Source organism: Cryptomeria japonica, chromosome 6, assembly GCF_030272615.1.
Source record: "Cryptomeria japonica chromosome 6, Sugi_1.0, whole genome shotgun sequence".
In the NCBI taxonomy this organism is placed as follows: domain Eukaryota; kingdom Viridiplantae; phylum Streptophyta; class Pinopsida; order Cupressales; family Cupressaceae; genus Cryptomeria; species Cryptomeria japonica.
Genome location: NC_081410.1, coordinates 126,289,948 through 126,305,515, shown reverse-complemented (window position 1 = coordinate 126,305,515; position 15,568 = coordinate 126,289,948). Strand labels below are relative to the sequence as shown.

The window sequence follows — 15,568 nt, the reverse complement described above, 5'->3', positions numbered from 1 at the left end:
TTTGATGCTCCCTCAAGTCTGTCTTCAACTCTAATTCCATTCACCATCTTGACATTTGGTAGAAGTAGTCGAAAACAATAATGGAGGGTAACCTTGCTCTTATAAATCTGATCTGATCTTTCCTTAAACCTGCTCTGATACCATGTTGAGTTTCGATCAGATTTGAATAGAAGGTAATTTTAAATTTTATTTGAACTTAATCTCAGTCTGATATTAATTTGAACTATGAAAGTTACAAATTTAATCTGCAGAATATATGTTGAATTCACTGTGAGTGAATATCATGAATTGCTGAGTGCCACAGGTTGTAGGTAATCCAACATATATGTAATCCGATCTGCAGTGTATGTGTGTAATTCAATCTTACTGATCATCGATTGCTGTAGGTTATTGACTTTCTTCCTGTTGAAGATAATTACGAACTGTTACCTATTTCTATATGCCACGAACTATGTGATCACCAACTGCTGTATATTGATTTCTTATTTTTTTCGCTGTTATCATCCCGCCAAGGAAAACGCAGACTACTAATATACAAACATCGAGAGTTCTACATAAAGTCGTGACTCTATACTATCACACCCGATGGCTCTCCATCAGCGGTTACAAACCGATTCACACATATGATTGATTTTATAAACAAACAGATTTACAAAAACAATCGGTTATGTAGAACGGATAATAAAACAAATCGATTATATGGTATTACCCGATGATAAACCAAACCGATTCAAATACCATTGGTTATATGCAACCAATAACAAACACAGCATAACCGATATTAACCAACCCGATAACAATAGAATCGGTTATGTAAAATCCATAGTAATCATTAACTAATTGCATATTTATTAAACCTCACATATGAACATTTAATAGCGTTTTCATTAATAGTCGGCATACGTAATTGTTTAAGGCTGATAGGCCAATTAGACAATTACGTTGTCTCTATTGGCCCTAATGGAGTCCGACCATAGCTATTCTATCATCAACACATCCCATGACATTTCAAAGATGTCCCCAAGAATGCTCTCATCTAACAATAAACTCCCAATACAATAGGAAAGTTATAGGGATGTTACCATCTGACAAAGAAGTCCCAATGTAACAAGAAGTTAAGAACATCCAAGGGCATCCTTGGATTTTTCCCAAAAAAATGGAAGGGGGTATTTCATCCTTGTCCCAAGATCATCAGTTGGAACCCCATGGATACATCCTATAGAACTATGGAAAAATCTACAAATATGACTCTGACCAATTCATCATTTTGCAATAATAAGGACCATGAGACAACCAATCGAAAGCTACCTCATCAAATTATATCGAGTTAGGCATCTACTAATGTGCCAAACTCACCCAAACACAACAATGGGCAAAATGAACTACCTAGATAGTAAGTAAATCAATAAAGGATCCTACCATTGCCCAATGGGCACTTCCATCACTTTATTATCCCTTAGTAAGCATAAGTAAGTATGCATTGAAGTTGGCCAAGGCACATAGAATTAACCATAAGATTGCAACAAAGTGTACTTAGTGTAGATAACTCTCCATGTAAATAGTCAATTCATTGCAAGGCAAGTGTGAAGGTGATTGTAGGAGTGTGTTGTCATCTCATGATGGTCTTATGATGCTCCATAGTTAAGATAAGGCTGTTATTCTTGAAATTGGTCACTTCAAAAGAATGAAACCCCATCTGCACTAGTTTCACCAAGGTAAACTTATGCTCATTGTGAGGTGTATACTGTAACTTATACTTGTTTTATGTTCATGTTCATGTTTATTCCTTGGTGATTTTTTATGCTAAATCTAATTTGACAAGCAGAAGACATAGAACTGGTATATTAGTACATATGATCTCAGCCATACATGGTTAGAATGGATCTTGGTGAATTGTTCGTTGGTATAACCAAGCTGATTACGCATCAAAATTATAGCATTAATATAAGTTGGCATATTGAGGTGCATCCATCAAGCAAGAAAACCATGAAAAAATTCCATCATGTACCTCATACATGATTTGCCTCCTTGCACTGGCCATGGATGCTGCAGACAATTAGGTTAATCAAACAGAGAGGCAAATCACAAGGTTCAATTGCGAAAAGTAGCAATGCCACTGCAGGTAACAACGACAAATCAAAGGTCTACAATATATTATATAAAGTTTAAACTATATTTATATCAGATTTAATCCTCTTTAATCTTCAGGTTCTGAAGAAGGAGATGTATTGTACACTGAAAATGATTAAAACATTCCCCAAAGTTTACTAATTTTTTTTATGCGAAAACTTGCAAATCTATTAAGATATGCATAAGAAAGAGTACATACGTTTTCTAATGATAATCATCAATTGAACTCTGCTCGAAGAGTATAATATCAAATAAGTACCACAATTTTATATACAACAAAAGTTAAAGAATAAAGAATTTTTTAAAGTATCAGAGTCTGTATGACCAAATTACCTCCATAATCATCATTCATGAAACATCTAACCAATTTAAAAAGCTTAAAAAAATATATCCCTTATGCAGAATTTTTTCCACATTTGTACCTAAATACATACATTTTTTACCATTCCCAATTACTTATTAATCTGATAAAAAGCATGCACAACATAAAAAATATAATATTCAACACAAACCACAAACGAATTAAGAAAGTTTGACAGGCAATGTGGCGGTCAGATTGCCAAGGAAAAATGACAGCTGCAACTGATGGATGACAATATCTTACCAATGTTAGCATCTCAAATTCACAGTTCCAATATTTATTGGTTGCTGCAGAGATTGAATTTGTAAAACAATCTTGATGTCTTTTTGTGCAAGGCATGACTAGGAAAACCCCTGCTGACATGAACCATTTAATTTCCAAACATATAAATTTCTAGCCAATTTCTTCCCCATCAATGATGAAGCAAAAATATCAGATACAATTTTACAATAAATATTTACCTTACCCATTGCAATAGGCACCAGATATATTGGCCTAATGACATGCTTAAAACGCGTATAAGTTAGATACTTGGCCCAATCCTGGTTCTTCATAAAGTAAGAATTCCAAATTACAAATAATGAACCTGTCACATGAGTGCCCATTGGAGTGCAATACAATGGAAATTCACTAAGAAAACATTGTGTACCACACCCATCTAAGCATGTTATTCATACAAGTTCAGATCCCCTTGTGGGCAGAACATTCCCCTCTAACCCTCTTACATTGCTGGGTGTAAAGAAACCAACAGTAGGCAATGAAGCATCCATCACAGGTTCTATTTCAATAAAAGGTAGATCAATCATACCACTCCGTTTCAAGCTGTAAATGAAAGCAATGACAATCCACCCAAGCATAGAAATTGCCCAGTAATTATTCATGCCTTGAATCAAACCCCAAGCAATAGCATAACCAACAATGATCCCCGACAAGTGCCCAAGAAAGCTTGCTTGTGGTACTATTATAGATGTAAAGACCAGAGATTCAAATGGTGCGAAGCTAATAGGCAACGAAAGTACCCCAAAAAGATCCAACTTGGAAGAGGGTTGCTTAACTGCAAGAATGGTCATCCACCCAAACACCACACAAGAATACCCAACTGCCGTGACTCTTCGGAAATAATCAATCTTGAATCTCTGAATTAAAACATGATATGTCCCTATGACCAACAATCCAGACAACACAACCAAAACTAATGTATACTGAAGATAAAACTGAACCCCCAAACCCATGTGCCCCAGGCTCTCCACAACACCTAGGCTCCACAGGGCACTCATATTGAAAACCAGATGAATAACACTTATATGTGAAAATGCCGAAGTTATAAACCTCCAATGCTGACCCTCCATAGCAGCCTCATAATTAAGCCCCACGTCTCCATACCCAAGACTTTTCTTCTGTATATAAAACCATATTGCACTGCACAAGCCAATTATGCAGCTTGTGGCTGGCTTATCAAGAATCTGATAAATCAAGGGCCTCCCCATATTTGGCCCTACCCTACAACCCCAAATCCCAATTATATTCCCAAAAGCTCTTGAAAATCGGAATTCAGAAAAACAAAACAATGGTCTTCTCTCATGAAAACACCTGGAATTTTGAATACCCAGCAAATCTTATAATAGAAACTTCGTTATGATTAAATCAGAAGCCTCCTAGTCTTAGGCTGCGCTCTGAACACCTCACTTCACAATTATTTTCTCAGAAACCCTAAAAACACTAACAACAATAAAACAGTTTTTCTCATGATAACCCTTAGACTCTGAATATCCAAATAATGGCTTGTGATAACCCCTTCAATTAGCACTAAATCATAGTTTCCATCATCTTCGGCCCTGCCCTAAATACCCCAACAACAAATCATACAAACTCTGAAAACAAAAATACAGCAGTCTCGCATTAAACTCCTTGGACCTTCAAATACCCATTAATGAAAAATATTCTGTCATGCTTAAATCCAGGCCATAATCAAACCCTAGAATAGCCGGGGAATGATGGTTTTTAATCATGCTGTAATTTAAACCCTAGTTTGCTGTACTTTTTTCATCCATGGCAATTTTGCAATCAGGTGGTTGATTTCTAAACTGCAAACGTCTTACACTGAAATAACAAACTGTTTAGAATTTTGAGAATTTGTACCTGATCTGTGTCCCAAATTGATCGCTGAATGGCTCTATGGGTTTACGTAAACGAAATCTAGTAATTTCTCGCCTGCGATTAATCAATTCAGTTATAATTGATGGATTATTTATTTTGTAATTATATAGTTACCTTTCCATGGGATACTGCAGTGTAGAGAGGGACAAACAATTTTTGTATGTACTAACTGCAATGCGAAGCTAAGTTGTTTCTTATGTTTGTTTGCAATATTCGCCATCAAATGAAGTAATCTTTAACTTGTTTATTATTTTTATTTATTAACAGAAAATGTTTTTCAAAGGTCTATGATGGATCGAAATAATTTAATTAAAAACTAATATAATTGAAAGTATCTAAACCTCTTATAGGAGGTTTGTTAAATTTATTTTTCAGAAATATTTAGTCTATAGATTTTTTTAATAGGTGTATAGTTATTTAATAGTAGTACACTGCAGATATCTAAAATGGAATTAATGTCAAGATGTCTTATGGAAGAAAAGGATGGTCTTGTGAGTGTGCTAATTTTAATAAATAAATTAAAAATTAAAAAAATTTAAAAAAATCTTACTTTTTATCTTATATTTGACAGTTATTTACATATTAAAATTTAAATATTAATTATAAACATCAATATTTTCAAAATAAACATCACATAAAAAATAAAGATATTTAAAAAATCATTATCATTTCATAATTAAAATGTATAGCAAATATTATTTTTAATGAATATTCAAATTCAACCGGGCATTAATTACAAATGCAAGAAAAATTGAGCTCTGCGAAATATGCGAAATAATAATTCTGCGAATTTTCCATGTTTTCCGTCGGGGGGGTGCAGACAGGTGTTCGCCACTTGCCCGAGGAGTATCACTGTGTTCAGTCTGCCATGCATGAAAAAACCTGCAAGAGATAAATCGACATTAAACGCAAGGTGGGATTCGGATTTCGGAGCGGGCATATTTGGGAAAAATGTAGAAATTAGGGCAAGTAAAGCCGAAGCTATGTCGCAACCCTCCGTCGAAAAATGGCAGGTATATCACTCAAAAAAAGTCATGAGGAAGATGGGCAAACGAAGAGATGTTTCATTAAACTTCGAAAAGCCCAAATGCATAGCCACAAATCAAACTCCGACATCTGGTGCTAATCTGGTGCCGCTCAAGAAAATTAGAGTTTTTAAGCCAAAACCTAAAATAAGGCAGAGGCGAATATGTAACATCCCGGCAAATTTGATGGATCCCCAATGGAATATATATAGCCAGTTTGGGGTTTTAGCAAAATGGATAGGATTTGGAGAAGATATAAAAAAGATTATCGATTGGTGGTTTGCCCTATACCCGGGACAGGTAAGTATTACTCTCCTGGAAAATAATTTTCTCTCAATTCTGTGTGATAACCAAAATATAAGGAATGGCATTCTCTATGGTAAGTTAAAATTATATAAAGGATATGGTTTTTTTCGCTGTGAATGGATGCCGAATTTTGACCCATACTCTCAGATTTTAAATAAATGCCCAAGATGGATTAATCTGGGCGCATTACCAGTCGAATATAAAAATGTCAAAATCTTAGAATGCATAGGGGAACATTTTGGGTCTTTTCTGGGCTGTGAAGGATTAGATAGAGAGGTTTTAAATATGAACATCAAAATCTTAGTAGAATCAGCCATCAATTCTCCGGACTTAGAACCCACCATGTTAGTTTCAAACAGGGGGGAGTGGAGCATTCATCCCACCTTCTACAATGGGGACATAAATGAAACTGATATATGGTTGAAATCATGCCCAGAACTGGTTAAAAGTGTCGATCAAAAGGAAAACCCTCTTTCAGCACATTATGATAACATCATATTGAATTCAACCCCTGTACATGCTAATTGCCCTCTTGTGGCTAACGCAGATGAAAATAAACACAATAATACTAGTAATATCAGAGATCTTGATAAAATAATAGACGAGGCTAATTCTATAAAAGAAGAAGCCCTTGTGGAGATGTCAAAAAGAATCTCCAATTCGGTGGATTCATTGAGAATACCATCTGAAACAAAGACAGTCGATAACATGGGACAAGAAAATGAGGTAGACCAAGAAGAAATTTCTTCTAGAATGGCTGCAGTATTAGAGGTTTTCAATAATAAAGAAATTGAAAATCTTTCTCCTGAAGAGGAAGCCGAGAAGAGGTATCTAATTCAAGAGCTCATGGCTTCTATGGATGAGGAAGATAATGAGAATAGGGTAGGAAATATCATACCTCTCCCTGATAATGAATACACAGTAGCTCAGCCCCAGCTGGGAGAGGATGATGGAGAGGAAGTGAAAGTTTCCCAGCAAACCTTAGGAATAACAAATATCTATGACGGAAAAAAATTTCCTAACTGCGCTAAAGAAGCTAAAAGTAGAGGCAGAAAATCATTGAGCGAATTGAGAATGCAGGATGGAAACGCAAAGGACCAAGGCAAATTAACAGCCTTTTTTGATGCTGGGAAGGGGAAGGGCCTTCCCACGGTCCAATGAAAATCTCATCATGGAATGTTAGGGGCATGAATGCCCCTAACAAACAGCGTCTAATTAGACGCAACATCATAAAGTGGAAACATGACATCGTTCTCATACAAGAGACTAAACTAGCCCAGGTAGAAGCTGAGGCTTTTAAAAGGAAATTAGGTCTTCTTAGCTGTGAATTTGTGGAAGCCAGGGGAGCTTCTGGTGGTTTAGGAATCATTTGGAATCCGCGTAGCACATTATTTTGTCCAATAGCAGGAAACAGAAACTGGCTATTGGGAAAGGTAACTAACAAACACAGCAATCTCACATTTACTCTAATAAACATTTATGGCCCGATCCCAGATGCAGGAAAGCGTAGAGTTTGGTCTGAAATCTCGTTTATGATGGGGCTAGACACCTCTTCCCCTGTTATTCTAGGAGGGGACTTCAATGCTATCCTAAATTTATCGGAAAAAAAGGGTGGTATTCGTAGGGAACCGCAGTCCTTAAAAGATTTTAGAGAGTGGGTTGCTCATGACAATCTGGTAGATATAGAAACTAGTAATGGAGTGTATACCTGGTACAATAAAAGATCAGGCTTTACACAAATCGCAGAGAGATTAGATAGATTCCTATTTAGGGGGAACTTGAGTGATCTAGCTGTTAATCTCTCAGCTTCGTTACTCCCATCATCAGGATCTGACCATTATCCTGTCATCCTCAACATTGAGGGTGAAGTAACACCAAGGTGTTGCCCTTTTAAGTTTGAAAAAATGTGGATGCAAAATCTGGATTTCTATGATCTCGTCTCCAGGTGGTGGTCAGAGGTAAATTTTCAGGGATCAAAGATGTTTTGCCTAGTAAATAAACTAAAACATATCAAGAGCAAGCTATTGAAATGGAATAGTGAAGTATTCGGTAACATTTTTGAAACCAAAATTTCATTAGAAAAAGAAATCGCAGACCTAAATGAAAAAGTGTTTAGACTAGGAATGGACCAGGATAGCTTCCTCAAAGAAAAGGAGCTTCTCGGGAAATATGAGGATACATTAACTAAGGAAGAAATATTTTGGAAATAGAAGTCAAGAGAGAATTGGCTTCAAAATGGGGACAGGAATACTATGTTCTTTCACAACAGTACAAAAAACAGGAGGAACACTAATAGTATTCACAAGATCATGAGTAATAATGGTATTCTATTGGAAGATCAAAAGGACATTGCTACAGAAGCAATGAACCATTTTAAAACCCTGTTCAGTTCGGAATCTTCCCTTTTAGACGCCAATTTAACCTTGCTTAGGAATATTCCTAAGATCATATCTGAAAACCAAAACAAAGCGCTCAGCAACAAATTTACGGAATCAGAAGTTAAATTAGCCTTGGGGCAACTTAACCCTGATAAAGCCCCTGGTCCCGATGGCTTTCCTGCTTGCTTTTTTCAAAAATGCTGGCACATTATTGGCAAGGAGGTTGTGGAAGCATTGGAAGCAGTTAGAAATTCGGGAAGCATTTTGAGGGAGATCAACAATACTTTCATCGCCTTGATTCCAAAGAAGGAGGAATCAAGAAATTTTGAAGACTTCCGACCTATTTCCTTATGCAACACAATTTACAAACTATTTACTAAAATTTTAGCTAATAGATTAAAAGGCATCCTCCCTTGCATTATTTCAGAAGAACAGACCGGATTTGTACCAGGGAGATCTATCTTTGATGGCATTATTATTGCTCAATAAGTCATGCACTCGTTACAACAGAATCGATCAGCTGCTATGATGATCAAATTAGACATTAAGAAGGCATATGATAAAGTTGATTGGAGATTTCTGTGTAAATGTTTAGAATCCTTTGGTTTTTCTAAACAATGGATTAACTTAATATTCGAATGCATCTCATCTCCCAGGGTTTCAATACTTATAAATGGTTCCCCAGCTGGCTTCTTCCAGATATCTAGAGGGATTAGACAAGGAGATCCTTTATCCCCTTTCTTATTTATCATAATGACAGAGGGCCTTGGGAGAATCATTTCTAGTGCTCGAATGAATCAGATTATTAAAGGCATTAAAATTACTAGAGGGTTGGAGGCCATCACCCATCAGCAGTTTGCTGATGACACAATGCTGATGGGAAATGCGAATAGGACTGAAGCCATGGCTTTCAAAAGGATACTTGACATCTATGCATTAGCTTCTGGTCAGGAAGTAAACAAGAGTAAATCTGAAATCTTCTTCTTCAACGCATCGCAAAGCATAGAGACAGATATTTGTAATATCTTAGGGTTTGATAAAGGGAAACTTCCGTGTAAATATCTAGGGATTCCGTTGCATAAGGGTAACAATATTAATTCATTATAGAAAGGCATCTTAGAAAAGATGGATTTCAGGTTGAATTCTTGGAAGAACAAATGCCTCTCTTCGGCTGGGAGGATTACATTATTAAAAGCTGTAATGGCGGCTATACCGATATATCAAATGTCTTGCCAGCAATTACCTAAAGGAGCTAGACTAGAAATGGTAAAAAAGATGAGGAAGTTCTTTTGGAATATGACCTCAGACAAAAAGAAATTTGCTCTAATTTCTTGGGATAAAATCAGCCAACCTATCAGTATAGGGGGAGTTGGCATCAAAGATTTGGGGGTTCAAAACATGGCTCTGGGGGCAAAGTTAGTCTGGAAAATGTATTCGGAACTTGATCTTAAATGGGTAAGAATCCTCAAAGCAAAATATCTTACTAACTCCAATCCTGATAGTATACTGAGGACGGAAATACTACCCAAGGGATCCAAAGTCTGGAATTTTATGCTAGAATGTAGGGAGGTGATCAGTAATTATCTAACATGGGATATTGTGGAAGGTTATGAGGCACTATTTTGGGAAAACTCTTGGGGGGGCTATACAGCCTTAGATAAAATAGGTATAAGCGGAGATGTTATAGAACATTGCAAATCAATCAGGGGTAGGTTTGTCAAGGATTATATTAAGCTAATCTCCAATGACCCCGCTTTGGGTTGGGAGTGGAAACCCCTTGATGAGCTGAACTTGACAAATGCAGAAAAGGATATCCTCTGGAATAATTTGAGGCATAGGCATTTTTCATTACATAGTGGGAAAGACCGGATAATATGGGCGGGTAGTTCATCGGGCATTTATAAAGCCAAAGAAGGATATTCACTTTTAAAACTTAGACGAGCTGTAACCAATCCTAATATTCCGATTAGCCTATGCTGGAATAACATTGGTCTCCCCAAAGCAGGAATCTTCTCATGGGCAGCTTCCCAAAAAAGGATTCTTACTACAGATTGGTTCTCAAAATTAGGATTCGCAGGTCCATCGAGATGCCCTCTATGCGAATCAGAGGAAGAAAATGCGGATCATCTGCTTCTCGAATGTAGTTTCAGCCAAAGATGTTGGGACTGGCTTTGCTCAAGCCTAGGTTGGCAGACACCGAGACCTAGGGACATTTCAGAATGGCTGCTTAGTTGGCAACCTCCTCACACAAAGGATATATATCATTTAGTGTGGACAATAGCACCGACAATCCTCATATGGGAAATATGGAAGGAGAGAAACAGGCGAATCTTTAAAGAATCAAAATTGAGGGTAGAATCCCTTCTAAATAAGATCGAGGTAACAATTGTGGAAAAAGTTAATAATATACTAAGACATACACAGGAAAAGTCTATTAATTTAACCAGATGGGATGAGATACTTCGTTCCAAATGGATGGGTTTGATAATTCCCCCATTTATTGGGATTGGAGGTAGACAGGCTGAGATAGATAGGAAGCTAACAAAATGGGAACCCCCCCGAAAGGGCTGGGCTAAGCTAAACTTTGATGGTGCTTCCCGCGGGAACCCTGGTGTAGCAGGTATAGGGTGTGCTATTCACCAAGATAACGGAGCATTAATAGCTAGTATTAATAAACCCATTGGTGAGGCTACAAACAACATGGTTGAGTTTACAGCATTGAGGGAGGGTTTGATCATAGCTAAGTCACTCAAGATTAAAAATCTAGAAATTGAAGGTGATTTGACCTTAACTATAAATGCAGTCAGGACTAGAGAAGTGTCAAACTGGAAACTGAAAGCAGAATTAAAAAGTATCCTGGATTTGATCAAATACTTTGAGGAAACTTCAGTTAAACATATTTATAGGGAAGGTAATACTATAGCAGACAAGTTAGCCAATTTAGGGGCAGATGGCAATTCGTATGTCTGTAGGAAGGGAATTCCTTCGGATTAAATTAGGGGGATGGTCGGGGCACTCCTCCATCTCATTCCTCTCCAAGCCCCTCATTTATAAGTTCTAGGAGGTGATGTCACCGTTTCCATATAGCAGCATAATAGGTATATTAAGCCTCAGATTTATATATATATATACATATATATATATATACTCACATATATATATATATATGTATATATATATATATATATAATCACATATATTTTTATCGTCAAGTATTTAAGGTTAGATTCATGATATATAATGTATTCATATATATATAAATATATACATATATATATTCACATATATATATATATATGTATATATATATTCATATATATACTCATATATATCTATATATGTGTGTGTGTGGGTGTAAATAGACACATACACAATTACACACACACACACACACACACACACACACACACACACACACACACACACACACACACACACACACATATATATATATATTTATATCTATCCGTATTTGAACATTCGTATTTCTGTTAGTATATCTCTCTTCTCACCTGTCCCTAGACACCTAATTCTGCGTGTGGGTGAATTAGGGATGTTTCAGGCGAGAAGAGAGGAGATTGGAAGTAGCCTGGAATCCCTGCTCTGGTGCATGCAGGTCACCCCTCCAATGCGAGTGGACTGGGTCAAGACTTACCTGGTCAGCGAGGGAATTGACATCTATGAGGAATCTATTTTGCCTTCCAATGACAAGTAGGTACTGACAGGTTATGTGTCTCCGTGCTAAGATTACTGGTTTTTTGAAAGTTGGTACTTAAGACCCTTATTCTATGTATTGGATAGTGTTAGTTATCATTATAGCATAGGATTTAAGCCTTTTGTTTAACACGAGTCAGAAATCTTTGGTTACAGCTACGTTGGTTATATGGTATAAGAGGTTTTATAGTATGACATAGTGTTTGACATCTTCGAGGATCTTGAGGTGCCCTTTATTTACAGTACGAGGTTCATTCGAGCTCTTACAAACATCTGAGGTATGGGTTGCATGTTTTTTAGATGTATTGTGGTGGGTAGAAGAGGATATGTTCAGATAGGTATACAGATATTTAGAAGGAACTAAATATGTTCTGCATCTGGATAGGCTCTTTGCTCTTGTGTCATTTCATTCCTTTTTCCATACATATATATATATATATATATATATATATATATATATATATCTGTGTGCATCTGTATATATTCATGACAATACTGTCCGACTCAATGCTAGATTAACTCGCATATAGGCATATCAAAATACATACATATGCATATGAATATATTTATGTTTTTGGTGAATTAGATGTCTGCAGAGTTAGAAGTAATTAAAGAACTGACAGAATTTGATCCTTTTCATTAGTGTTGGTAGAATTGTAGCCTGGATAATCTCTTAAATTGAGACCCAAAAGGTTAAGATGGTTTCAAGCTAAGGGATATCCAGGCTATAATCCTCCGACATAAGATAGAAAAGATGTTAATAATCATTGAATGATTGTTGCAAGTTATTATGTTTACTATGCTACTAACAGTCTGGCAAGGTAAGATGCAATAAGGTTTTGCATATTCGGGATACAGGACAAAAGCTAAAGCTCGAAGTATAAGAGGTTCCGCCAAAACTGAGAGGATGGATCCATCCGGGAAAAGATTTGCAAGAATCTATGTATAGAAGGAAACTAAAATGTCTATAAAAGACAACCTCCATCCTCAGATGAGGAATTGTAAAAATTACAGTTGTTTATGATATCTGATCCCATAAGGGATCTGGGCTAGACCGGAGGTTTTCTTTTCTCCATTCTTTCCTACCGGTGCCCACACTGAATGGAGATGTAATATTTATTATAAAAGAAATAAATTTTGGCCTCGGCCTTTTATCGATCAAAAAATATATATATATTTTTAATGACTTTTTTAAATAATGTCAAAAAGTTTCAATTTTAAATATAAAATATCAAATTTTTAGTTTTTAGAATAACATTGAAAAAAATTAAGCTAGGTAGATAGAATAAATTTAAATGTTTTTGTATGTATATAAAATTTTAGGCATTTATATTGAATTTTTTTTTTAATTTGATTGGTAAATAGTGCTTTATATTGATATCGAAAAAGAAAATACATTGTCTGCATAATGTCATGAAACTTATACACAAAACACCAAAAAACATCACCCAACGCTACAACACCAGCCAAAACAGTCGACCCATCCTACATCCAACCCATCTATATTACAAAATACAAAAGGGCTTACCCCTAGATTCAAACAATTCTATTCCGACAGAGTGGAAAAACACTAACTTGCCTCCCTAATAGTTTTGCCTTTGACATCCTTTAATTCTATCCGAGCAGCCATGGGATCAATCCCATCTACAACATCTATGTGGCTTGGAGACTAGCCAATCAACAGACCATAAATCAACTTCATCTTCGTCGACCCCATCGACCTCCCTTATTTGCGCTTTGAAGTAGAAGCTTCAACAATTGGTGGTGAGCACTCAACACGTGGCCCCCATTTTGCAAGCTCTTCCCAGATGCTATGTGCTTTCCTTGCCCTCAAGTAGTCTTTGACTCTGTTCATGTTGATCTAGGCAGAAGCCTTGCCCACCTTTGTAGTGCCCCTCCCTGATTCATCTTGTCTATTTTGCATTAATAGATCATATTAATATAGCTTAGTTTACTTTATGATGATTTGATGGTATCTAACCATGTACTAACCTTAATTCATGATTATATTGGATATGATCACGATTATGATATTGCTTGATTGTTTGCGAATGTCTTCTATTGTCTTTGTGATAGGGACAATGTCACACCACTCATTGCGAGCAGGATGTGCCATTGCGATTCTCTATCACTTGTCTGTACTATATATTGTATATGTTGTATCGTGGCTTTGTGGATGCAAGATTTGCAAGTACTAGATATCGACTCTACCTAGCTTCACAGGTCTGAGCATGTCTTATCCCAATGGCAAGTTGATCGGAGATGACATGAAAACCCATTCTACACTCTAGATTTAAGATTGATTACCATTGTCAGTCTTTGTGTGAGTTCTCGATCGGCGTTAAGTGATCTCTTGAGTTGTCTCTTGTTGGTATGCTTGGAGTGTTGTATGTATTGATTGGTTTAATTTTTAATTAATTAAGTAATTTATATAGTTTAATAATGTTAAATTAAATTAATAGACTTATATTGTTTATAATAAAAATAAAAAATATATATAGTTGGCAATAATAAAATTAATAAATGTTTGGTTATAATATTTAATATAGTTGAGAAAGTAATGTTTGTAAATGATTTTATAATCATTGGATGTCTTTATTATTCTTGGGCTTTTGGAATTATTATTGATATTATTATTAATATTGCTTAGTAATAAAAGGCTTTGATATTTAATTAAATAAATAGCCTTTGATTATATTTTATTGTGGCTTTAATCTATTTATAGCCTTTGGTTTATTATATTTAATTATTTGTGGGGCTTTATAGTTAATTGTGCCCATGAGTATTATTTTAAATTGATTGATTTATTATTTACCTCTTGGGTTGTTCATATATTATTTTACCTACCCTTTCGTGTGTTTGGTTGAATTATTGGGTAAGTAAATTAACTATTATTTTATTTATTTTTACCTTGGAGTTTGATATGGGTTGGTAAGAAATATTATTTAGTCTAATATTTTTATTGGTCGACATATTATATGGTTTTGGTTTGGTTTTCTATTTAATTGCTTTCCTATGATTTCACGGGGGTTGGCTCCAAAAGTATTTTTCTGTGATTTTGGATTTGGATTGCTTAGAGGGATTTGGATTGTAGCTTGTTGGATTGACTTCAGCAAATTCATCTTTTCATTTTCAGCTTTTACCAGGTCTGAGGATTTCTTACCTTTGCATTTTTTCAGATTTGAAAAGATTGTCTTCTCTATGTATTCTCGGGTGTCTTGGGGAAAAATATTTTATTTATATAGTTTGGTATAGTTGTATAATTTTATGTATGAAGTTTGTTATAAAGTTTAACTATAGTTGAGGAAAAAAATTATTACTTTGTGAACTTGTTCATAGTCGTGTATGGTTGGCACTATGAATGTTGTCTATGTGATTGTTGGTTCCTATATGTTGATTCTTGCTTAAGATTAGAGGCTTGGACTTTGTTTTGAGCCCCTATATTGTGTAATTGAAGTCGGGAGTTTGTGTCAATTTATCTGTGAGTTTTCATGTCT

General features: G+C 35.7%; 1 protein-coding gene across 2 annotated transcripts; it reads right to left on the bottom strand.

Annotated features, from left to right (window-relative positions):
* Positions 1 to 2,607: 2,607 nt before the first annotated feature.
* On the bottom strand, positions 2,608 to 4,837 carry LOC131040445 (RHOMBOID-like protein 13). 2 transcript variants are annotated; one of them, XM_057973369.2, is made up of 2 exons: positions 2,953 to 4,837; positions 2,608 to 2,844 (listed from the first exon to the last, which is right to left on the bottom strand). In XM_057973369.2, exon 1 carries the CDS (start codon positions 3,976 to 3,978, stop codon positions 3,163 to 3,165), a length of 816 nt encoding a protein of 271 aa, XP_057829352.1. In that variant the 5' UTR covers positions 3,979 to 4,837; the 3' UTR covers positions 2,608 to 2,844; positions 2,953 to 3,162. The 2 variants fall into 2 exon arrangements, with proteins under 2 accessions (XP_057829352.1, XP_057829354.1); XM_057973371.2 differs by having other exon boundaries at positions 2,958 to 4,837.
* Positions 4,838 to 15,568: the final 10,731 nt, after the last annotated feature.